The sequence below is a fragment of the Leucoraja erinacea genome, unplaced genomic scaffold (genome assembly GCF_028641065.1).
Source record: "Leucoraja erinacea ecotype New England unplaced genomic scaffold, Leri_hhj_1 Leri_80S, whole genome shotgun sequence".
NCBI classification, from domain to species: domain Eukaryota; kingdom Metazoa; phylum Chordata; class Chondrichthyes; order Rajiformes; family Rajidae; genus Leucoraja; species Leucoraja erinaceus.
The window spans coordinates 269,462-295,000 of record NW_026576740.1 but is presented as its reverse complement, the minus strand read 5'-3'; the positions used below and the strand labels follow the sequence as shown (position 1 = coordinate 295,000).

The 25,539-nt window shown below is 47.2% G+C and overlaps 1 protein-coding gene across 5 annotated transcripts in view; it reads right to left on the bottom strand.

The window, feature by feature from the left end:
* The window catches only part of LOC129694815 (glycogen [starch] synthase, muscle-like), a 220,717-nt gene that overhangs the window by 80,876 nt on the left and 114,302 nt on the right, over positions 1-25,539 (bottom strand). For all 5 annotated transcript variants that reach the window (XM_055631573.1, XM_055631575.1, XM_055631572.1 and 2 more), the window contains 3 exons: positions 24,655-24,775; positions 17,071-17,177; positions 297-356 (listed from right to left, as the gene is read on the bottom strand). In XM_055631573.1, coding sequence (XP_055487548.1) covers positions 297-356; positions 17,071-17,177; positions 24,655-24,775 — 288 coding nt within the window. The remainder of the gene's footprint in view (positions 1-296; positions 357-17,070; positions 17,178-24,654; positions 24,776-25,539) is intronic.

Below are 25,539 nucleotides of genomic sequence, written 5' to 3'. Positions count from 1 at the left end.
CAGGTGGGTCTAGTGTAGATGGGCGATCAGTATAGGTGAGTTGGCCCGAAGATAGACACAAAATGCTGGAGTAACTCAGCGGGACAGGCAGCATCTCTGGAGAGAAGGAATGGGTGACGTTTCGGGTCAAGACCCTTCTTCAGATCTGAAACGTCACCCAACTGAGTTGCTCCAGCATTTTGTGTCAATCTTCAGTTTAAACCAGCATCTGCATTTCCTTCCTACACATTGTGTAAGTTGGGCTGAAGGGCCTGTGTCTGTGGTACATGGCACGGACTCTACGATACGGTACTTACACCAGCAACGATTCGTACATCTTCTTCCCAAACTTCTCCTTCACTGTGTTGGCCGTGTCCCTAGGGAGGAGCGCACAGGGTGAGTGGGGTGTGGGGCTGAGTAGGAGGGGGTGCAGGAGGAGGGAGGGGAGGGCAGGAGGACGGAGTGGGGCAAGAGGAGGAGACCGGGGGGGGGGGGGGGGGGGGGGGGGGAGGGGGGAGGGGAGGAGGGGGGGGGGGGACAGGATGAGTGGTGGAGTTGACCAAGAGGGGTGGGAAGGGTGATAGGGGGGCGGGAAGGGATGGGGATGGGCACAGCCACTGAGACTGCCCAGACTGAGCTCACGATGATTAATCACATGAACCCCAGCGTGTTGCCCAAGCTGCCTCGTGACATCACTGTGTGCTCCACCCCACACCCTCCTGCCCAGCCTCATCCCCCCCACCCAACCTCCACATACCCGCCCAGTATCCTGCCCTCAACCCTCCCACTGCCCAGTTCATCTGTAACCTGTAATCTGAGATTGAGGGGGGATCTTATAGAAACCTACTAAATTATTAAGTGGTTGGACAGGCTAGATGCAGGAAGAATGTTCCCGATGTTGGGGAAGTCCCGGACAAGTGGTCACAGCTTAAGGATAAGGGGGAAATCCTTTAGAACCTAGATGAGAAAAAAAAAATTCACACAGAGTGGTGAATCTCTGGAACTCTCTGCCACAGAGGGTAGTTGAGGCCAGTTCATTGGCTATATTTAAGAGGGAGTTAGATGTGGCCCTTGTGGCTAAAGGGATCAGGGGGTATGGAGAGAAGGCAAGTACAGGATACTGAGTTGGATGATCAGCCATGACAATATTGAATGGCGGTGCAGGCTCGAAGGGCTGAATGGCCTACTCCTGCACCTATTTTCTATGTTTCTAACCCCTGGTACCATGCCTCCATTTATTGTTCCCGTAAGCGCGGCACAGTGGCGCAGCTGGTAGTGCTGCTGCCTCACAGAGTTAGAGACCCGGGTTTGATTCTGACCAGGTGCTGTCTGTGTGAAGTTTGCACGTTCTCTGTGACTGTGCGGGTTTGTAGGTTAATTGACCATCTGTAATTTGCTCCTGGTGTGTTGGGAGTGGGATAACACACAACTGGTGTGAATGGGTGATTGATAGTCAGTGTGGACTCAGTGGGCTGAAGGGCCTGTTTCCGTGCTCTCTCTCTAAACTGAACACCCTCAAGTTCATAGAGCTGCACAGCCGAGAGTGAGGCCCTTTGGCCCATCTTCTCATGCGCTGACCAAGCTGGCACAATGGGCTAGTTGGCATTTGGTCCACGGCCCTCTCTGCTCCCACTTCTCCGTTTCTCACTCATTTCACACAACTACAACCCATCGATGTCCACAGTTTCTTCACATTTTGATCATTCCCAAATGTAAGTGCGTCACTATGGCGACCGTGCTATCGACTGTCGAGGCTGAGAGCTCCACAACTCTCTGGCGATACCTCTCCACCACTGCTCCCCTTCTCAGCCCCCCTTGGCTCCTTAAAACCACCTTGAGGACCAATGCCACCTGCCCCCATCTCACCTTCAGTGGCTCAACATCGAGTTTGTTTAGTGACCTTTCTGCCAAGTGCCCTAAGTTAATGGTAGTTGTAGTTTGATGATGAAGAACTGGGGCAAGGCGGTGAGCAGAGCCGAGACCCGGGTTTGATCCTGACCTCGGGTGCTGTCTGTGCAGAGTTTGCATGTTCCCCTTGTGTCCATACTGTTTGCATGCAGGCTTAAGTAACTGAATGCTAATAAAGATTGGACTATACTGGTCGAATCTTATTGTCTGTAACTCGTTTTCACCTAACCCACAATTACAATGGCCCGTTACTTTCTTGCATGTCTTGCATGTTCTACATCTTTCTACATCACCGTCTATATCTCACGTATCCCTTTCCCCGCACTCTCCAGTCTGAAGAAGGGTCAAAATGTCACCTATTCCTTATTTCCAGAGATGCTGTCTGACCTGTTGAATTATTTTGTGTCAATCTTTGGTTTAAACCAGCATCTGCAGTTCCTTCCTACACAAGTTGGACTAATCCCTTTTGTTTAACCTGAATGTCGACACCCTATGGAGGTGATAGGGTCAACATTATGGTGTCCCTGGGCACGATTGAGCAATCAATCTTTGTGGTCCCACCTTGCCCAAATCACAGGTAGGCCCAACACAACAGTGGTATAGAGGAAGTCAAAGTTGCTAAAGAGGAAGTCCATTGTCCAGGGGTGAGGGTCAACTCTGCAGGTTTACCTTGACGGGTTCATTGGGGAACAGCTCCATCCAAGACCGCAAGAAATGGCAGCGAATTGTCAGACATGTACAGGTAAGGCAAATGATGAGGGTAATGATGCTTTAAGAGTAGGGTAATAGTTATTTGCATGGCTTGGCATAGTAGAAAGTTGCAACATGGCAAGCTCAGACACCTGCTTTGTATGAGATGATATATGTCCAACGTTCGGTGTCATCCAAATTGCTGAACGTTCAAAGGATGAAAAGGGGGGATTAGTTCATGTCCATAAGTGATAGGAGCAGAATCAGCCCATTCGGCCCATTAAGTCTACTCCACCATTCAATCATGGCTGGTCTATCACTACCTCCTATCCCCATTCTCCTGCCTTCTTCCCATAACTTCTGTAACTGTACTAATCTAGAATCTATCTATCTTTGCCTTATAAATATCCACTGACTTGACCTCCACAGCGTTCTGTGACAATGAATTCCACAGATTCACCACCCTCTGACTAAAGAAATTCCTCCTCAGCTCCTTCCTAAAGGAACGTGCAGTGCAGCATAGGTTCACAAGATTGATCCCTGGGATGGCAGGACTGTCATACCAACCCTCACGGTCCCTCAGATCCACATCAGCCGGTCTCCTCTCCATCCACAAGTCCAACCTCCGCAGTTTCTCGACTCTCCACTGAGAGTAGGGAAGATTCAAACAAGGGGACATGACATGAGAATTAAGGGACTGAAGTTTAGGGGTAACATGAGGGGGAACTTCTTTACTCAGAGAGTGGTAGCTGTGTGGAATGAGCTTCCAGTGAAGGTGGTGGAGGCAGGTTCGTTTTTATCATTTAAAAATAAATTGGATGGTTATATGGATGGGAAGGGAATGGAGGGTTATGGTCTGAGCGCAGGTATATGGGACTAGGGGAGATTATGTGTTCGGCATGGACTAGAAGGGTCGAGATGGCCTGTTTCCGTGCTGTAATTGTTATATGGTTATATGTTTTGGGGACAGAGCCTTCTCCAGGGCAGCTCCCAGGCTCTGGAACTCCCTCCCCCAACTGATCCGCAATTCCGTGTCCCTCACCATCTTCCAGTCCAGACTCAAGACCCATCTCTTCACCTCTGCCAATCCTTAGCCCCACATCCCCCTCCCTTTTCATCTGTGCATTAATTGCCTCATATTGTGTTTTGTATTGAACTCTGTCTTTACTTTGTGTACTAGTCATGTCTCTGCTATTTATTTCATTCCCCTTACATGTTTTTCCTCTACCTGCTAAATTTTTGTACGGTGTCCTTGAGACTCTTGAAAGGCCCCCATAAATAAAATTTATTATTATTATTATTATTATTATTATTATTATTATTATTATTATTATTATTTGAGGAAAGATTGAAAAGACTAGGCTTATATTCACTGGAGTTTAGAAGGATGAGGGGGAAATCTTATAGAAACATATAAAATTATAAAAGGACTGGACAAACTAGATGCAGGAAAAATGTTCCCAGTGTTGGGCGAGTCCAGAACCAGGGGCCACAGTCTTAGAATAAAGGGGAGGTCATGTAAGACTGAGGTGAGAAAAAACTTTTTCACCCAGAGAGTTGTGAATTTGTGGAATTGCCTGCCGCAGAGGGCAGTGGAGGCCAAATCACTGGATGGGTTTAAGAGAGAGTTAGATAGAGCTCTAGGGGCTAGTGGAGTCAAGGGATATGGGGAGAAGGCAGGCATGGGTTATTGATTGGGGATGATCAGCCATGATCACAATGAATGGCGGTGTTGGCTCGAAGGGCCGAATGGCCTCCTCCTGCACCTATTTTCTATGGTTCTATGTAAAGAAATTTCTCCTCAGCTCCTTCCTAAAGGGACGTCCTTTAATTCTGAGGCTATGATCTCTAGTCCTAGACTCTCCCACTATTGGAACCATCCACTCCACATCCACTCTATCCATTGCTAGGTTGCAATGAGGTCCCTCCTCATCCTTTTAAACTCCAGCTGGTACAGGCCCAGTGCCGTCAAACGCTCATCATGTGTTAACTAGATAGCCAGAGACCTGATGTCAACTGGACAAGATTTTGGAGCTAGAGAGAGAGAAACGCTGGGCCCAGCAAATCAAACATGCACAGCAAAAATGGTGACGTGATGGGCATCTGGTGAGAGCAGAGGTGAAGGGAACTCCATGGCTATGTGGTGAGGCCTTGAGAAGATAAGGTATCTGGGAACAGCCATTTTGCAAAGGGACTGTATGATGAGAATTAAATATGATCAGGCATCATAGTTAAGACCTATGGTTCTTGTATTAGGTCTGATGAAGGGTCACAACCCAAAAGGTCACCCATGTCTTCCATCCAGAGATGCTGCCTGTGCCGCTGAGTTACTCTAGCATTTTGTATCTACGGTTTAAACCAGCATCTGCAGTTCCTTCCTACATAGTTAAGAACTCTCTAGTCTGAGAAGGAACAAAGACGTGTTTTGTTTATTCCGTCCTTGGATGACTTAGAAACATAGAAAACAGGTGCAGGAGTAGGCCATTTGGCCCCTCGAGCCAGCACCGCCATTCAATATGATCATGGCTGATCATCCAGAATGAGTACACCATTCCCCTTGATTCCCCTGGGCCCAAAGAGTTAAATCTACAGTAACTTTTTCTTGAAAACATCCAGTGAATTGGTCTCCACTGCCTTGTGTGGCTGAGAATTCCACAGACTCAAAACTCTCTGAGTGAAAATGTTTTTCCTCATGGCCTACCCCTTATTCTTAAACTGTGACCCCTGGTTCTGGACACCCCTAATGACTTGAAATGATTGACTTCAGAGTCGTGAGAGGCTTGGGTTTTCAGAGTCGTGAGAAGCGTGGAAAATTGAAGGGAAAATTGTATAAAAGAAGGCCAGTCCGAGACGTTGACATAGTCAAGCTGGGAACAACCATCGTATGAAGGAGGGATTGGAGATTAAAGCTATCAACACAGTGAATCATACGGGTAATATCTGAGTCCAAGTCATGAGTTTTGTGATTTAACGTAAAAGTGATAAACTGGAATGGTAAAGCAAATGAGAAGTTATTAGAGGTTTGCATGCATGGTTAAGTAACTCGAGTGCAAATAAAGATGAACTTTAATCATCGTTGGTCAGGCCACATTTGGAGTGCTGTGACATTATTTGGGCCCCATATGTGAGGAAGGATGTGCTGGCTCTGGAATGGCTTTACAAGAATGATTCCAGGAATGATTGGGTAAGCATATGATGAGCATTTGACAGCACTGGGCCTCTTACTCACTGGAGTTTAGAAGGTTGAGGGGAGACCTCATTGAAACTTACAGAATAATGAAAGGCATAGATAGAGTGGATGTGGAAAGGATGTTTCCACTGGTGGGAGAGTCTAGGACCAGAGGTCACAGCCTCAGAATTAAAGGGCACTCTTTTAGAAAGGAGGTGAGGAGGAACTTCTTTAATCAGTGGATAGTTAATCTGTGGAACTCATTGCCACAGAAGGCTGTGGAGGGCATTTCAGTGGATATTTTTAAGGCAGAGATAGACATGATTGAATGGCAGAGTAGGCTCGATAGGCCGAATGGCCTAATTCTACTCCTGTGAGCTTGTAACTCGGTTTTGAGTTTTTAGTTTGATATCAATTACTGATAGAGGTAATGGGATCAACATTAGTTTCACACAGATCCAGCGAACACGGAACATAGGCCAGTACAGTACAGGAACAGGCCCTTCAGCCCACAATGTCCATGCCCAACATAATGCCATGATAAACAAATCTCCTTTGCCTGCACGTGATCCATATCAAAGGACAAAGAACAAAGGACATTTATTGTCACATACACCAATTGGTGGTCAAATTTGAGTTACCATGCAGCACACAAATAGAATAGAATTTAACATAAAACGTAAAAAACATTCCCCGCAGCGGGATCAATGTTTCCCACAGTGAGGGAGGCAACAAAGTCCAGTCCTCTTCCTCTGTTCACCCGTGGTTGGGGCCTATTGAGGCCTCCGCAGTCGCCGCAACAGGCCCGATGTTTCAGGCCCTCGAACGAAAGAACGCTCTCAGCGGCCCGGAGCCTCCGAATTGGCTGCTTCCATATAACCATATAACAATTACAGCACGGAAACAGGCCATCTCGGCCCTACAAGTCCATGCCGAACAAATTTTTTTCCCCTTAGTCCCACCTGCCTCCACTCGTACCATAACCCTCCATTCCCTTCTCATCCATATGCCTATCCAATTTATTTTTAAATGATACCAATGAACCTGCCTCCACCACTTCCACTGGGAGCTCATTCCACACCGCCACCACTCTCTGCGTAAAGAAGTTCCCCCTCATATTACCCCTAAACTTCTGTCCCTTAATTCTGAAGTCATGTCCTCTTGTTTGAATCTTCCCTATTCTCAAAGGGAAAAGCTTGTCCACATCAACTCTGTCTATCCCTCTCATCATTTTAAAGACCTCTATCAGGTCCCCCCTTAACATTCTGCGCTCCAGAGAATAAAGACCTAACTTATTCTTATCTCTGTAACTTAGTTGTTGAAACCCAGGCAACATTCTAGTAAATCTCCTCTGTACTCTCTCTATTTTGTTGACATCCTTCCTATAATTGGGCGACCAAAATTGTACACCATACTCCAGATTTGGTCTCACCAATGCCTTGTACAATTTTAACATTACATCCCAGCTTCTATACTCAATGCTCTGATTTATAAAGGCTAGCATACCAAAAGCTTTCTTTACCACCCTATCTATATGAGATTCCACCTTCAAGGAACTATGCACGGTTATACCAGATCCCTCTGTTCAACTGTATTCTTCAATTCCCTACCATTTACCATGTACGTCCTATTTTGATTTGTCCTGCCAAGGTGTAGCACCTCACATTTATCAGCATTAAACTCCATCTGCCATCTTTCAGCCCATTTTTCCAAATGGCCTAAATCACTCTGTAGACTTTGGAAATCCTCTTCATTATCCACAACACCCCCTATCTTGGTATCATCTGCATACTTACTAATTCAATTTACCACACCTTCATCCAGATCATTGATGTACATGACAAACAACAAAGGACCCAACACAGATCCCTGAGGCACCCACCTGCCTCCAACCCGATAAACAGCCATCCACCATTACCCTCTGGCTTCTCCCATTCAGCCACTGTTGAATCCATCTTGCTATTCCTGCATTTATACCCAACAGTTGAACCTTCTTAACCAACCTTCCATGAGGAACCTTGTCAAAGGCCTTACTAAAGTCCATATAGACAACATCCACTGCTTTACCCTCATCAATTTCCCTAGTAACCTCTTCAAAAAATTCAAAAAGATTAGTCAAACATGACCTTCCAGGCACAAATCCATGTTGACTGTTCCTAATCAGACCCTGTTTATCTAGATGCTTATGTATATTGTCTCTAAGTATCTTTTCCATTAATTTGCCCACCACTGAAGTCAAACTAACAGGTCTATAATTGCTAGGTTTACTCTTAGAACCCTTTTTAAACAATGGAACAACATGCGCAGTACGCCAATCCTCGGGGACTATTCCCGTTTCTAATGTAATTTGAAATATTTCTGTCATAGCCCCGGCTATTTCTACACTAACTTCCCTCAATGTCCTAGGGAATATCCTGTCAGGACCTGGAGACTTATCCACTTTTATATTTTTAAAAAGTGTCAGTACTTCTTTTACTTTGAACCTCATAGTATCCATAGCTACTCTACTAGTTTCCCTTACCTCACATAATTCAATATCCTTCTCCTTGGTGAATACCGAAGAAAAAAAAATTGTTCAATATCTCCCCCATCTCTTTTGGCTCTACAGATAGCTGTCCACTCTGTCTCTCCAATGGACCAATTTTGTCCCTCGTTATCCTTTTGCTATTAATATAGCTGTAGAAACCCTTTGGATTGACTTTCACCTTACTTGCCAAAGCAACCTCATATCTTCTTTTAGCTTTTCTACTTTCCTACTGGAGACCTCGGCTCCCGAAGTCCACAGGCCGAGCTGGGCGGAGATTCAACGCTGGCGACCTCGGTGAGAGATCCCAGGCTCCGCGATGTTAAATTCAGCGCCGCCCGCGGCTGGAAGCTCCACAGACCACAGCTCCACGGTATTAAAGTCGGCAGTCCAAGCACTCCGGATCGCCACTGCTGAAGCTGAAGCTCTGGCCGGTCTCCGGCAGGAGAGGCTGCACCAATCCAGATGGTAGGCCGCGAGGAGAGGGCGAAGATGCCACTCGGAGGAAGGACACATCCTTGACCCAGGTAGAGACTAAGAAAAGCGCTTCCCCTCTCCCCACATAAAAAAGACTAAAGACCTCCAAAACCATCATTTTCTGTGTAAAATATCTTGCACCGCACATCTCATAGAACATTGAACATAGAACAGTAATGCATAGGAATAAGGGGAATTGGATTGGGGAAAGAATATTTCTAACATCATAAGATATGTCCTGAAGGTTAGATCACATGGGATCCAAGGAGAGATGGCTGAATGGATAGACAATTGGCTTCATGGAAGGAAGCAGAGGGTGATGGTGGAGACAGGACTATTGATAGAGACACAAAATGCTGGAATAACCCAGCGGGACAGGCAGCATCTCTGGACAGAAGGAATGGGTGATGTTTCTGGTCGAGACCCTACGTCAGACTCCAGGACTCTCTTCTGAGTGAGGAGGAGAACTTCTTCAAAGTAGATATCTCAAGGGTCTGGAGAAGGGTCTCGACCCGAAACGTCACCGGTTCCTTCCCTCCAGCGATGCTGTCTGTCCCGCTGAGTTACTCCAGCTTTTTGTGTCTATCTTCAGTTTAAACCAGCATCTGCAGTTCCTTCCTCGGCCTGTGACTAGTGGTGTACCTCAGGGTTCGGTCCTGGGCCCGTTACTGCTTGTCATCTACATCAATGATTTGGATGAGAACATACAGGGCAAGATTAGCAAGATTGCAGATGATACAAAAGTGGGTGGTTTTGGTGATAGTGAAGATGGTTGCTTTCATAGCAAAAGGATTTAAGTATAGGAGCAGGGAGGTTCTACTGCAGTTGTACAGGGTCTTGGTGAGACCACACCTGGAGTATTGCGTACAGTTTTGGTCTCCTAATCTGAGGAAAGACATTCTTGCCATAGAGGGAGTACAGAGAAGGTTCACCAGACTGATTCCTGGGATGTCAGGACTTTCATATGAAGAAAGACTGGATAGACTCAACTTGTACTCGCTAGAATTTAGAAGATTGAGGGGGGATCTTATAGAAACTTACAAAATTCTTAAGGGGTTGGACAGGCTAGATGCAGGAAGATTGTTCCCAATGTTGGAGAAGTCCAGAACAAGGGGTCACAGTTTAAGGATAAGGGGGAAATCTTTTAGGACCGAGATGAGAAAAACATTTTTCACACAGAGAGTGGTGAATCTCTGGAATTCTCTGCCACAGAAGGTAGTTGAGGCCAGTTCATTGGCTATATTTAAGAGGGAGTTAGAATTGGCCATTGTGGCTAAAGGGATCAGGGGGTATGGAGAGAAGGCAGGTACAGGATACTGAGTTGGATGATCAGCCATGATCATATTGAATGGCGGTGCAGGCTCGAACGGCCGAATGGCCTACTCCTGCACCTACTTTGTATGTTTCTATGTTGTAAAAAATTGCAGCAGGATCTTGATCAATTGGCATTTTGGGAAGTGTAACATGGGCAGGACCTACACCGTGAATGGTAGGGTCTGGGGAGTGTTGTAGAGCAGAAGGATCTCGCGTGCAGGTACATACATGGTTCCTTGAAGATGGAGTCGCAGGTAGATTGAGTAGTTAAAAAATGCTTTGGCTCATTAGCCTTCATCAGTCAGAGTATTGAGTATAGAAGTTGGGAGGTCATGGTGCAGTTGTTTAAGATGTTGGTGAGACCGCATTTGGAGTGTTATGTTCAGTTCTGGACACCATGTTGTAGGAAAGATCTTGTCAAATTGGAAAGGGTACAGAGAAGATTTACGAGGATGTTGCCAGGACTTGAGGGTCTGAGCTATAGGGAAAGGTTGAGTCGGCTGGGGCTCTAATCCTTGGAGTGCAGGAGGGTGAGGGATGATCTTGTAGAGGTGTATACAATCATGAGAGGAATAGATAAGGTAGATGCACAGAGTCTCTTGCCCAGAGTAAGGGAATTGAGCCGTGGATATAGTATGTTTAAGGAGAAGGGGAAAAGATTTAATAGGAATCTGAGGGGTAAGAACGAATTGAATTGAATTCAATTGAATTGAAGAAATATTATTAACCAAGTATGTATACATGCAAGGAATTTGCCTTGGTGCTTTGATGTAACAACACGATGTACAGTAGAATTAAAAATAAAACATTATAATTTAAACATGTGAAGAATTAAATAAAATACCAGGGCAAAAGAAGGCTACAGACTTTTGGCTGTTGAGTAGAGCTACTGCTCGTGGAAAAAAAAAGCTGTTTTTATGTCTGGCTGTAGCGGCTTTGGCAGCTATGGCCTGTGTGTGGAACAAGCGTGGTGGGTGTATGGAACAAGCTGCCACAGGAGGCTGTTGGGGCAGGGATTATTCCAACATTTAAGAAGTTGTTAGACAGGTACATGGATAGGACCGGGATATGGATCAAATGCTGGCAGGTGGGACCAATGTCGCTGGGCTAGTGGCCAATGTGGGCACGTTGGGCCAAAGGGCCTGTTTCCACATTGCATGATTCTATAACCTGGCAAACATAGGCTTCAGTAGCCAAAGGGCATCGCATTAAAGTGAGAGGGGCAAAGTTTGAAGGAGATGTGCGAGGCAGGTTCTGTGCACAGTGGGTGGTGCAAGGGTGCCTGGAACCTGCTGCAAGGGTGGCGGTAGAGGCAGTTATCATCATCGTGTTTAAGAGGCTTTTAGATAGGCATATCGATATGCAGAAAATAGAGGATATTGATCAAAGAAGGACCATGAGCAGGCAGATAAGATGAGTTTAATTTGGCATCATGTTCAGCAGGGATACTGTGGGCCGAAGGGCCTGTTCCAGTGCTGCAATTACGGTGATCTCTTGCTACTCTCAGTGGCCTGGGACTGATCCAATCAGGCCTTAGGTCTCTCCAGCATAATGTTCTTCAAATGACTACATGCCCTAGAATATCAATTTAATTTAACTAATTCATTTGATTTTTTTCAAAGACGTTACAGAAGGTATTGAAGAGGGTCATAAGGTCATGACGTAAGGGATAGTAGTAGAATGAGGCCATTCGGCCCATCAAGTCTACGCCATTCAATCATGGCTTATCTATCTCTCCCTCCTAACCCCATTCTCCTGCCTGCTCCTCATAACCTCTGACACCTGTACTCATCAGGAATCTATTATCTCTGCCATATAAATATCCGCTGATGGCCTCCACAACCTTCTGTGGGAAAGAATTCCACAGATTCCCCACCCTGCATGTTGTCTACGTGGATTTAAGTCAGGAATTTGACAAAGTATCATGTGGGAGACTGGCTCATCAGGTGAGAGTGAGTTGGTAAATCTCCGTGGATTGTCACCTTGTTGTGGTGGAGAAGCTCGTGTGGACCTGAGATCCTGAGAGCGATGCTGTCTGGAGCGATGCTCCTGGTAGGGCCACCCATGGCGGTAAGGTCGAGTGGGAGGTCCCTGACAAAGAGCAATCCAACCAAGACCTCAACGCTGGAACAGGCGGAGGACGATGGCTGACCTTAGTGGAGCGTCACAACGGCTGGGAAGGCGGATGAAGGCTGCAGCAGAAAAAGGTCTCTGGTCGTCTTGGACTCCATGCCACTGGATCCTGACCCAGATCTGTCAAGGACCATGTGGTGGCTGTCTGTGCACCAGTCTCCCCACGTTAAACAAAGTCACGCACTGGCGTCTTCCCAAAAGAGGAACCGTCGATGATGATGTTTGCAGAATTGGCTTGGTGGTAAGGAGGTGAGGGCTGATGGTGCATGGTTCATTGTGGTTAACAGCTGGTGGACCCCCAGCAAAGATGGGCAAAGGGACCCTTCCTCATTGTTATGTACATGAATGATATGAATGCAGGAGGGATGATGGCCACATAGCTGCTGTTGCTGACATTTTATTAGGAAGCATCACAGCTTGGTTTGGGAACAGCTGCATCCAAGACCGCAAGAAATTGCAGCGAATTGTGGACGCAGCCCAGACCATCACACAAACCAACCTCCCTTCTATTGATTCCATCTACACCTCACGCTGCCTCGGCAAGGCCAGCAGCATCATCAAAGACGGGTCGCACCCTGGCCACTCTCTCTTCTCCCCTCTCACACAGGTATTGAAGATAGACACAAAATGCTGGAGTCACTCAACGGGACAGGCAGCATCTCTGGAGAGAAGGAATGGGTGACGTTTCAGGTCAAGACTCTTCTTCAGACTGATTAGGGATGAGGGAAGTGAGAGAAATAGACGATGATGTGGAGAGAAAAGGACAATGAATGAAACATATGCAAAAAAGTAACAATGATGAAGGAAGCAGGCCATTGTTAGCTGTTTGTTGGGCGAAAACGGGAAGCTGGTGCGACTTGGGTGGGGGAGGGATAGAGAGAGAGGAAATGCAGGGACTACCTGAAATTAGAGAAATCAAAGCTGCCCTAGTGAAATATGAGATGCTGTTCCTCCAATTCGAGTTTAGCCTCACTCTGACAATGGAGCAGTCCGAGGACAGAAAGGTTTGTGTGGGAATGGGGTGAATTAAAGAGTTTAGTAACCGGGATATCAGGTAGGTTCAGGAGGACAGAGCGAAGGTGTTCAGGAAACGATCGCCAAGTCTACGTTTGGTCTCACCAATGTATAAGAGTCCACATCTTGCACAACGGATATAGTAGATGAGGTTGGAGGAGGTGCAAGTGAACCTCTGCCTAAATCTGAAAGGACTCTGGGGGCCTGGACAGAGTCGACGGAGGAGGGATAGGGATAGGTGTTGCATCTTCTGCGTTTGCAGGGGCAGTTACCTGGGGAGGGGGTGGTTTGGGTGGGAAGGCAAGAGTTAACCAGGGAGTTGCAGTGGAAACGGTCTCTGCAGAAGGCGGAAAGGGGTGGAGATGGGGAAATGTAGCTAGTGGTGGGATCCTGTTGGAGGTGGCAGAAATGTCGGAGAATTACTGGATGTGTTGTATGCAAGGGCTCGTGGGGTGGAAGGTAAGGACTAGGGCGACTCTGTCTCTGTTACTACTAGGGGGAGGGAATCAAGGGCAGAGCTGTGGGGTACCGTGGAGACACGTGTGAGGGCCTGTTCAACAGGGATTATTCAAAGAGGCAGGCATAGCTGGGGCCCATGCGGGTGCCCATAGCTACGGCTTGGACTTGGAGGATGGAAAAGTTGTTAAGGGTGAGGACTAGGTCCGCTTGGTGCAGTAGAGTGTTAGAGGGAAATTGGATGGTTCTGCAGTTGAGGAAGAAACGGAGAGCTTTATGAGAATGCATGCTATGAGAATGCAGGGTTAACTTGGACAGGTTGGGGGAGTGGGCAGATGCATGGCAGATGCAGTTTAATGTGGATAAATGTGAAGTTATCCACTTTGGTAGCAAAAACAGGAAAGCAGATTACTATATGGTTAAATGGTGTCAAGTTGGGAAAAGGGGAAGTACAACGGGATCTGGAGATCCTAGTTCATCAGTCAATGAAAGTAAGCATGCAGGTATAGCAGGCAGTGAAGAAAGCGAATGGCATGTTGGCCTTTATAACAAGAGGAGTTGAGTATAGGAGCAAAGAGGTCCCTCTGCATTTATATAGGGCCCTAGTGAGACCACACCTGGATTATTGTGTGCAGTTTTGGTCCCCTACTTTGAGGAAGGACATTCTTGCTATTGAGGGAGTGCAGCGTAGGTTTACAAGGTTAATTCCCGGATGGCGGGACTGTATGTGCTGAGAGAATGGAGTGGCTGGGCTTGTATACTCTGGAGTTTAGAAGGATGAGAGGGATTCTTATTGAAACATATAAGATGATTAAGGGTTTGGACATGCTAGAGGCAGGAAACATGTTCCCGATGTTGGGGGAGTCCGGAACCAGGGGCCACACACAGTTTAAGAATAAGGGGTAAGCCATTTAGAACAGAGACGATGAAACACTTTTTCTCACAGAGAGTTGTGAGTCTGTGGAATTTTCTGCCTGGTGGAGGCCGGTTCCCTGGATACTTTCAAGTGAGAGCTAGGTAGGGCTCTTAAATTAAGCGGAGTCAGGGGATATGGGGAGAAGGCAGGAACGGGGTACTGATTGAGGATGATCAGCCATGATCACATTGAATGGCGGTGATAGCTCGAAGGCAATGGCAATGCATTGAATGGCAATGGCCTACTCCTGCACCTATTGTCTATTAAGGCCTTCCTGGTGGGGGATGGAGGTGTAGAGTGACCGGACGTCCATAGTAAAGATGAGGGAGTTGGGGCTCGGAAAACGGAAGTCATTAAATAGACAAAGGCCATTTGAGGTATCTTGGACATAGGTCTGAAGAGATTGGATCTGGGGGGATAGTATGGAGTCGGAGTACGTAGAAATCATTTCAGTGGGACAGAAGCAGGCAGAAACAATGGGTCTGCCAGGGCAGTTGTGGTTTTGGATTTTGGGTAGAAGGTAAAAACGGGCTGTGCAGGGCTGGGAAACGATAAGGTTGAAGGCTGTGGCAGAGAGCCAGAAGTGATGAAATCAGAAATGGTGTGTGAGAGTCTGTGGGATCATGGTCCATGGATAAGTAGGAGGAGGTTTCTGAGAGTTGTCACCTAGCCTTAGCCCAGTAGAAGTCAGCTCACCAAACTACCACGGCACCTACCTTGTCTGTGGGAATCCACACACTTCTGTATAGAAGTGTGAAAACACACACCTCCAGATTCAGGGACAGTTTCTTCCCAGCTGTTATCAGGCATCTGAATCATCCTACCACAACTAGAGAGCAGTCCTGAACTACTATCTACCTCATTGATGACTCTCAGACTATCTTTGATCGGACTTTACCGGCTTTACCTTGCGCTAAACGTTATTCCCTTTTCATGTATACAGGACATACAGGAAGAGATGTATCAGCAGAGCCATCTCCATCATCAAAGACCCCTACCACCCATTGCATCACATATTCTCCATCCTGCCATCTGGGAAGAGGTACAGGAGCATTAGCTGCAAAACCAGCAGGATGCTCCTCAGCTTCTTCCCACAGGCTATAAGACTGATAAACGGACTTTGCCCCCTGCCAAAGTATCGCGCACCAACCACCAACCTGGACACACTGCAGCAGAGCCACTGTTGTGCCGCTGCCGATCGGAACGCCTGTTGAATGTTTAGTAGAGTGTTAAATTTGTTCATGATATATGTATTTTTATTTCTATTTATTTTTAACGCACACTGAATGGACACTGGTTGAGCAACGTTTTTTTGTTTCCTCTGGGTATGTGAATACTCAGGAAATGACAATAAAGATATACAATACAATATACAATACAATACAATGTATCTGTACACTGTAAATGGCTGGATTGTAATCATGTATTGTCTTTCTGCTGGCTGGTTAGCACGCAACAAAAGCTTTTCACTGTACCTCGATACACGTGACAATAAACTAAACTAGACGGTGAGGAGGACAGTCTGAGTAAATGGGAAGACATTGATTAGTTGGGTACATGGGCAGAACACCAGCAGACAGACTTGTTCGAGTGAGGTCAAGCCTATTGTGAGGATGAACACTATTGAGTATTGCAGGTAAAGAAGGCGTCTGCTAGACTTGCTTTCCTAGGTCAGGGCACTGAGAATAAGAGTCAGGAAGTCACAGGACTTTTGTCAGGCTGTGTTTGGAGTATTGTGTGTAGTTCTGGTCACCCCATCACTGGGCTGATGTGGAAGCTTTGGACAGAGTGCAGAGGAGGTTTACCAGAATGCTGCCTGCAGTAGAAGGCATTGGCTATACGGAGAGATTGTTCTCTGGAATGTCAGAGGCTGAGGGGGGCCTGGTGGAGGTGTATACAATTATGAGAGGCTGAGATAAGGTAGACAGTCAGAACCTTTTTCCCAGGGTGGAAATGTCAAAGATTAGAGTGATAGTGGAATCAATTATGAGTTATTGGTACGAGTGCAGGCAGGTGGGACTAAGGGAAAAAAATGTTGTTTGGCACGGACTTGTAGGGCCGAGATGGCCTGGTTCCGTGCTGTAATTGTTATATGGTTATATGGTTAATTATCTCGGCACGGACAATGTGGGCTGGAAGGGCCAGTTCCCCCCAGTTCCCCCTCTCTACCCCCCTCTCACTGCCCCCCCCTCACTGACTACCGCCCCCCGCCCCTGTCACCCCTCACTGCCCCCTCTAACGGCCCCGCCCCCACACTTCCCCCCACACACCCCCTCCCCTGTCGCCAATGTCCACCCCTTCCTCCTCCCCCTACCCCACTCCCCAATTGCCCCAGGGTCACCCCCTCCCCTTACTCCATCCCCTCCCACCGTCTCAGGAACTATCTCCACTCCCCCCTCAAAAGCACTCTGCGCTTTGCTCAGGTTCCCAACAAGTGCGGTTCCTTGCTCCCGAGGCCATTCAGCCTGAGCCTCTGGTGCTGGCACTCACCACAGCTGCTTGCGTACGGCCTGGCCCTTCAGGGACTCCACATTGAAGTTGTTGGTGCGGGCAGGCATGATGAAGAAAGCAACGACCGTCACAGCACTTTGGTGAGTCTGGAACACCAAGGACATGGCAATGAATCACAGAGTCACAGTGGTACAGCGTGCTACATAGAGGCGGGGCTCTCGCTTAACTTTTTTTCCCTGTTGCCAGCCGGGCAACCTAGGCAGCTTTTTAGGTTGCCAAATGACAGTTTAGGTGGTCAATTAAGACGGCTTGCATGACACGTGCGATAATGTGCTCGGATCAAGTGTGTAGTTACCAGTCGGAATTATGCTCAATGAAGCATTCACATATTATTTCTGCTTCAAATAAGGTCACAAACTAAACATATTCGCCAATCAAGACATGATAGATACCACAATGACATGCAGCAAAATTATAATACAGTATCTCAACTCTTTATACACATTGCAATTAATGCAATTATTATTATTTCTTTCCACTTCCAAACTAAAATGTGGTTGGATTATTCAGCGTATGAATAATCTGTGTCAATAAATCCTGGACCTTGATTACATATATGCTTAACCATGTACACTATAGATTGATGCAAGTATGTTTTCTGTGAAGGACCGAAAATGATCATGACATGGCCATAGCATGGGTCGTTATTGCTATTGATACAGAAACGCTCTTGCTTCCCACATAATTTATCTACAACAAAATATACAGGTTGCAAGGAATTTTCTAAAGGCATTTTATGATAATAGCTGACAAAATTGACTATACCCATCTGACAGGTTAAACATTACACTAACTAACAAGAGATGGCCTAAGGACATAAATGCAGCAAATGTTTGGTAATATATTTAAAGGTATCAAGACGTCACATTACCAGACATTCAGATTAGATGTATGTGGCAATGAAGATACCCAGTTTGTAAGCAACATTTAAAAAAAAAATTATTGATAAACGCTGTTTCCATCAATCCCACGAGAATTAACATTAAAATTTCAACTGAAATATCTCCTGACCAAATTTGTGATGTATATGACTGACTGTAGAAGTAAAACCTGGATAAATCCAACATATAGTTGTGAATGTTGCTCATTAAATAACTACAGTACTGATACTCCATATTAAGAGCATTGATTTGCTGTTAAAATGAATTCTGTAATAACGTGTCAACGGTAGCAGTGACAATCGATCACTGCGGTTTTAACGTTTCACGTGTTCACAATTTAATTAATCCAATTGGATTAAAACAAATAATAACATTGGGAATTAAAACATATTTGATTGCATTCCGTTATCAAACAGTCAATGTTCGCTCTGAAGACATTTCCAGCACAATAGGGTCGGGAGTGGGGGTGGGAGGGGGGATCTGTGCAGGATGGATGGGGGGAGCAGTGCAGGATGAAGGGGTGGTGCAGTGCAGGATGGATGGCAAGGGGGGTCAGTACAGGATGAATTGGGGGACCAGTGTAAGGTTGATGTGGAGTGGCAGGAGAATCAATGCTTTGATAGGGAGATCAGTGCAGGATGAATAGATGGGGTAGATGAGGAGGGGAGCACAGGTAGATGTCAGTGAGGACTGAATAGAGGCAGAAATGGTGATCAGTGCGGGATGGAGAGGAGGGGTCTCAGGACAAGGGGGTGGAGGGGGGTGTACGAGAGAGAGAGGAAGGGGCAGAGGAGGTGGGAAGGAAGGCCAGCGTTCCTCGGACAACACCTGTCAGGCACGGAAATCGCAACCAAAATATGGAGGGGACCGTGCACGCATGCGACGGGGGACACGCAATATCTTGGCGGCTGCGCACGCATGCGCACACTCACACACACGCACGCGAGGCTTCGGAGGCTCTGTGAACGGTAATTTCAATTCAACTGTGTCCGTCTCAATCCAGACAGGGCTGTTGGTTAACCTGGCGGTACAGGCAGAGTCAGCTGGGTTTAGTGTTGCTTCTCTGCGCTGGCTGTGGGCTCCGCCCCTGCGTGACTCTCAACGCCTCTGGCCACCACCGGGCGTGGGGAGGCTCTCGGGTGGGTGGGGGGATGGTCCAGTGGCGGTTCGGCAGCGATTGCAGCGCCGGAGACCGGGGTCGGTCCTGGCTGCAGTGCAGGGCTGCCGAGAGTGTTTTGGCACGTCTCCCTCCTCCTATCACCCACCCCCCCCCCCCCCACTCTACTTCCGCCACTGACCGACACCTCCCTCCTCCAAGGGTCTGTTTTGAAAGTGCCGTTGGCGGAGTGGCAGCAGCTGCCGCTAACAGGCCGGGCGGGGCGAGGCGGGGTGCGGTAGGAGGAGGAGATGGGTCCTGACATTCGCTCTGACCCTTCGTCACGCCACACTTAGCATCTTTCCCACAACTGTCGCCGACACTAAACGTCACGTTCCTTTTCTCCAGAGATGCTGCCGGACCCGCGGAGTTACTCCAGTTTTCTGTGTCTATCTTCAGTATAGGGGGGTGTGCACGTAAGGTCACTGGGTCATAGGGCTTGACGCACGGAGCCGCTCAATCCATCTGGAGGACATCTGTAACTTCCGGTATATGCTATTAATGCAAGAAACGCGTACTTTCCTACCTGTTAAAAACCGCCAAAATGTTGAATTTTTGCGCTGAAAAAAAATGTGTAAGTCGGGGTAAGTGTGAGACACATGTACCCAACTTCAGAATTCCAAACGTGAAGCGAAATGAAGGTAAAGAGAAGCGAGAACTGAAAGGACAACAGCAGCTAAAGTGCTTGGCGAACATTGGCTGTGCAGATATCGGAATTGAAAACATTGGGAATTATCGCGTTTGCTCACTGCATTTCATGAACAGTAAGGCATTATTTGTGTTTTTTCTTGATTCCTTTGGTATCCAAAAATTCTCAGAAGCGATAAATCTGGCTGTAAGTTTTTCTTCCGATGCGTTTTCATTTTGTATGTAAAAACCCACGAGAACCATGGGCGATTTAGAAACATAGAAACATAGAAATTAGGTGCAGGAGTAGGCCATTCGGCCCTTCGAGCCTGCACCGCCATTTAATATGATCATGGCTGATCATCCAACTCAGTATCCCGTACCTGCCTTTTCTCCATACCCTCTGATCCCCTTGGCCACAAGGGCCACATCTAACTCCCTCTTAAATATAGCCAATGAACTGGCCTCAACTACCCTCTGTGGCAGAGAGTTCCAGAGATTCACCACTCTCTGTGTGAAAAAAGTTCTCCTCATCTCGGTTCTAAAGGATTTCCCCCTTATCCTTAAGCTGTGACCCCTTGTCCTGGACTTCCCCAACATCGGAAACAATCTTCCTGCATCTAGCCTGTCCAACCCCTTAAGAATTTTGTAAGTTTCTATAAGATCCCCTCTCAATCTCCTAAACTCTAGAGAGTATAAACCAAGTCTATCCAGTCTTTCTTCATAAGACAGTCCTGACATCCCAGGAATCAGTCTGGTGAACCTTCTCTGCACGCCCTCTATGGCAATAATGTCCTTCCTCAGATTTGGAGACCAAAACTGCACGCAATACTCCAGGTGTGGTCTCACCAAGACCCTATACAACTGCAGTAGAACCTCCCTGCTCCTATACTCAAATCCTCTTGCTATGAAAGCCAACATGCCATTCGCTTTCTTTACTGCCTGCTGCACCTGCATGCCTACCTTCAATGACTGGTGTACCATGACACCCAGGTCTCGCTGCATCTCCCCCTTTCCCAATCGGCCACCGTTTAGATAATAATCTGCTTTCCCGTTTTTGCCACCAAAATGGATAACCTCACATTTATCCACATTAAACTGCATCTGCCAAACATTTGCCCACTCACCCAGCCTATCCAAGTCACCTTGCAGTCTCCTAGCATCCTCCTCACACCTAACACTGCCCCCCAGCTTAGTGTCATCCGCAAACTTGGAGATATTGCCTTCAATTCCCTCATCCAGATCATTAATATATATTGTAAATAGCTGGGGTCCCAGTACTGAGCCTTGCGGTACCCCACTAGTCACTGCCTGCCATTGTGAAAAGGACCTGTTTACTCCTACTCTTTGCTTCCTGTTTGCCAGCCAGTTCTCTATCCACATCAATACTGAACCCCCAATGCCATGTGCTTTAAGTTTGTATACTAATCTCTTATGTGGGACCTTGTCGAAAGCCTTCTGGAAGTCCAGATACACCACATCCACTGGTTCTCCCCTATCCACGCTACTAGTTACATCCTCGAAAAATTCTATAAGATTCGTCAGACATGATTTACCTTTCGTAAATCCATGCTGACTTTGTCCAATGATTTCACCACTTTCTAAATGTGCTGCTATCCCATCTTTAATAACTGACTCTAGCAGTTTCCCCACTACCGATGTTAGGCTAACTGGTCTGTAATTCCCCGTTTTCTCTCTCCCTCCCTTCTTAAAAAGTGGGGTTACGTTTGCTACCCGCCAATCCTCTGGAACTACTCCAGAATCTAAGGAGTTTTGAAAGATTATTACTAATGCATCCACTATTTCTGGAGCTACTTCCTTAAGTACTCTGGGATGCAGCCTATCTGGCCCTGGGGATTTATCGGCCTTTAATCCATTCAATTTACCCAACACCACTTCCCGACTAACCTGGATTTCACTCAATTCCTCCACCTCCTTTGACCCGCGGGCCCCTGCTATTTCCGGCAGATCATTTATGTCTTCCTTAGTGAAGACGGAACCAAAGTAGTTATTCAATTGGTCCGCCATATCCTGGTTCCCCATGATCAACTCACCTGTTTCTGACTGCAAGGGACCTACATTTGTTTTAACTAATCTCTTTCTTTTCACATATCTATAAAAACTTTTGCAGTCAGTTTTTATGTTCCCTGCCAGTTTGCTTTCATAATCCATTTTTCCTTTTCTAATTAAGCCCTTCGTCCTCCTCTGCTGGTCTCTGAATTTCTCCCAGTCCGCCGGTATGCTGCTTTTTCTGGCTAGTTTGTATGCATCATCCTTTGCTTTGATACTATCCCTGATTTCCCTTGTTATCCATGGATGCACTACCTTCCCTGATTTATTCTTTTGCCAAACTGGGATGAACAATTTTTGTAGTTCATCCATGCAGTCTTTAAATGCCTTCCATTGCATATCCACCGTTAACCCTTTTAGAATTAATTGCCAGTCAATCTTGGCCAATTCACCTCTCATACCCTCAAAGTTACCTTTCTTTAAGTTCAAAACATTGTTTCTGAATTAACAATGTCACTCTCCATCCTAATGAAGAACTCAACCATATTATGGTCACTCTTGCCCAAGGGGCCACGCACAACAAGACTACTAACTAACCCTTCCTCATTACTCAATACCCAGTCTAAAATAGCCAGCTCTCTCGTTGGTTCCTCTACATGTTGGTTTAGATAACTATCCCGTATACATTCCAAGAAATCCTCTTCCTCAGCACCCCTGCCAGTTTGATTCACCCAATCTATATGTAGATTGAAGTCACCCATTATAACTGCTTTGCCTTTGTCGCAAGCATTTCTAATTTCCTGTTTGATGCCATCCCCAACTTCACTACTACTGTTAGGTGGCCTGTACACAACACCCACCAGCGTTTTCTGCCCCTTATTGTTTCGCAGCTCTACCCATACCGATTCCACATCCTCCAAACTAATGTCCTTCCTTTCCATTGCGTTAATCTCCTCTCTAACCAGCAACACTACCCCACCTCCTTTTCCTTTCTCTCTATCCCTCCTGAATATTGAATATCCCGGGATGTTCAGCTCCCAGCCTTGGTCACCCTGGAGCCATGTCTCCGTGATCCCAACTATATCATAATCATTAATGGCTATCTGCACGTTCAACTCATCCACCTTATTACGAATACTCCTTGCATTGAGACACAAAGCCTTCAGGCTTGTTTTTACAACGCTCTTACCCCTTATACAATTATGTTGAAAAGTGGCCCTTTTTGATTTTTGCCCTGGTTTTGTCTGCCTGCCACTTTTACTTTTCACCTTGCTACCTATTGCTTCTACCTTCATTTTACACCCCCCTGCCCCTCTGCTCTTGTACCCATCCCCCTTTAAAAGAATTACAGCCAGATTTATCACTTCTGAAACTTTTTAGATGCCAAAGGAATCAAGAAAAAACACAAATAATGCCTTAGTTGATGAAATGCAGTGAGCAAACGGCCAATGTTCGCCAAGCACTCTGGCTGTTGTTGTCCCTTCAGCTCTCGCGTCTATCTACCGTAATTTCTCCTCTCTTTTGGAATTCTGAAGTAAGCTAAATGTCTCTCACGCTTATCACGATTTCCATAATTATTTACACCGCAAAATTTGACAATTTCAGCGGGTTTTAACGGGCCCGCTACGGTGGAAACAATGGTAAGTTGTTGTAACCTGCAGTTCATCGCGTGTACTCCATTTGGAGCAACGTAGCAACAGTACGGGTAATGGGTCGTGACCCGACTGCCGTGAAACCTCCCTATAAACCAAGTTGCCAATCCGGGCAAAATGACTCGCCGTTTAGGTTGCCCGGCGGCACTTTCAGTGGTCAGTGGCACCCGGGCAACCATTAATTTTGAGCCCTGAGAGTCCCAGACTACTCAACCTCTCGCTACAGCCCTGGCCCTCTAGTCCTGGCTCTCATTGTAGTGGAGTTGACAGTAAGGGTCACACCCTGACTGATGACCACAACAGCTCGCTGCCTCACATCCATCACCATACACAGGTCCGGCAAGCCTCGTCCCTGGCATTCCCTGTGCTGGAGCTAATGTTTCCAGAGGGATGGAGAGATATGGAGAGAGAGGGTAGGGGGGTTGGCCGGGGGGAGAGGGGTGGGTGGGGGAGAGGGGAGGGCGTAGAGCAGGGTGAGAATGCTGGGAGGTGTAGCAGGGTGAGAGGTGGGGGAGGGTGAGATGGGATGGGGATGGGGAGGGTGAGAGGGGAGGGTGAGAGGGGTGGGGGAGGGGTGGAGGGTGTGGGGAGAGGGGGAGGGTGAGGGGGGAGGGGAGGGTGAGAGGGGTGGGGGGAGGGTGAGAGGGGAGGGGAGGGTGGGGGTGGGGGAGGGGAGGGGAGGAGGGAGGGGGGGGGGGAGGGGGAGGGTAAGAGGGGTGGGGGGAGGGTGTGGGAGAGGGGGGTGGGGGGAGAGGGAGGGGGTGGGGGAGGGGGAGAGGGGAGGGGGGGTGGGTGGGAGGGGTGGGGGGGAGAGGGAGGGGGTGGGTGAGAGGGGAGGGTGACGAGGAGAGTTCCAGAGTTTGATGAAGGATTGGCAGTAGATGTCCGTCAGGGAGGTGTGGATCAAGGGGTATATGGCAGAGGTTAATGCTCTCGGGTAAGGGAGATGAGACTAGGCCATGGGCTGGGACGTTGTAGCCATGACTGAAACCTGGTTAACGGACACAATGTCCGGGCTGAACATGATGCCAAGACAAACTCATCTCGTTTGCCTACACGTGATCTGTATCCCTCCATTCCCTGCATATCCATGTACCTATTCAAACGCCACTATCCTATCTGCCTCCCCTACTCCCTCTATCCTGTGCCTGTACACGTGTGCAGGGCTCGATTGTAATCATGTATCGTCTCTTCATTGACTGGATAGCCAGCAACAACTGCAGTCGGACCTCCTTACCCGGAGAAGGTAGTTGAGGCGTGCCAGTGCCTCCAGGAATACATCCGCCCCTTTGTTGGTGAACTCGTATCGGCCGGCAATGAAGAAATGCAGAGTCTTATCCAAGTCAAAGTCCAAATGTCTAAAGAAGTAACAGAAACATTTCAAAGGTAATATCCAATGTTTACGTTAGTTAAGTTTAGAGATACTGTGCAGAAACAGGCCCTGCAGCCGACCATGACTATGCTGACCTGCACACTAACACTAGCCTGCACACTAACACTAGCTTGCACACTAACACTAGCTTGCACACTAACACTAGCCTGCACACTAACACTAGCTTGCACACTAACACTAGCTTGCACACTAACACTAGCCTGCACACTAACACTAGCTTGCACACTAACACTAGCCTGCACACTAACACTAGCTTGCACACTAACACTAGCTTGCACACTAACACTAGCTTGCACACTAACACTAGCCTGCACACTGACACTAGCCTGCACACTAACACTAGCTTGCACACTAACACTAGCCTGCACACTGACACTAGCCTGCACACTAACACTAGCCTGCACACTAACACTAGCTTGCACACTAACACTAGCCTGCACACTGACACTAGCTTGCACACTAACACTAGCTTGCACACTAACACTAGCTTGCACACTAACACTAGCCTGCACACTAACACTAGCTTGCACACTAACACTAGCTTGCACACACTAGGGACAATTTACAATTTTACCAAAACCAATTAGCCTACAAATCTGTACGTTTTTGCAGTGTGGGAGGAAACCGGAGTTCCCGGAGAAAACCCACGTGGTCACGGGGAGAACATACAAACTCCGTCCAGACAGCACCAGTAGTCAGCATTGAAGCCTGGGTCTCTGGCGCTGTGAG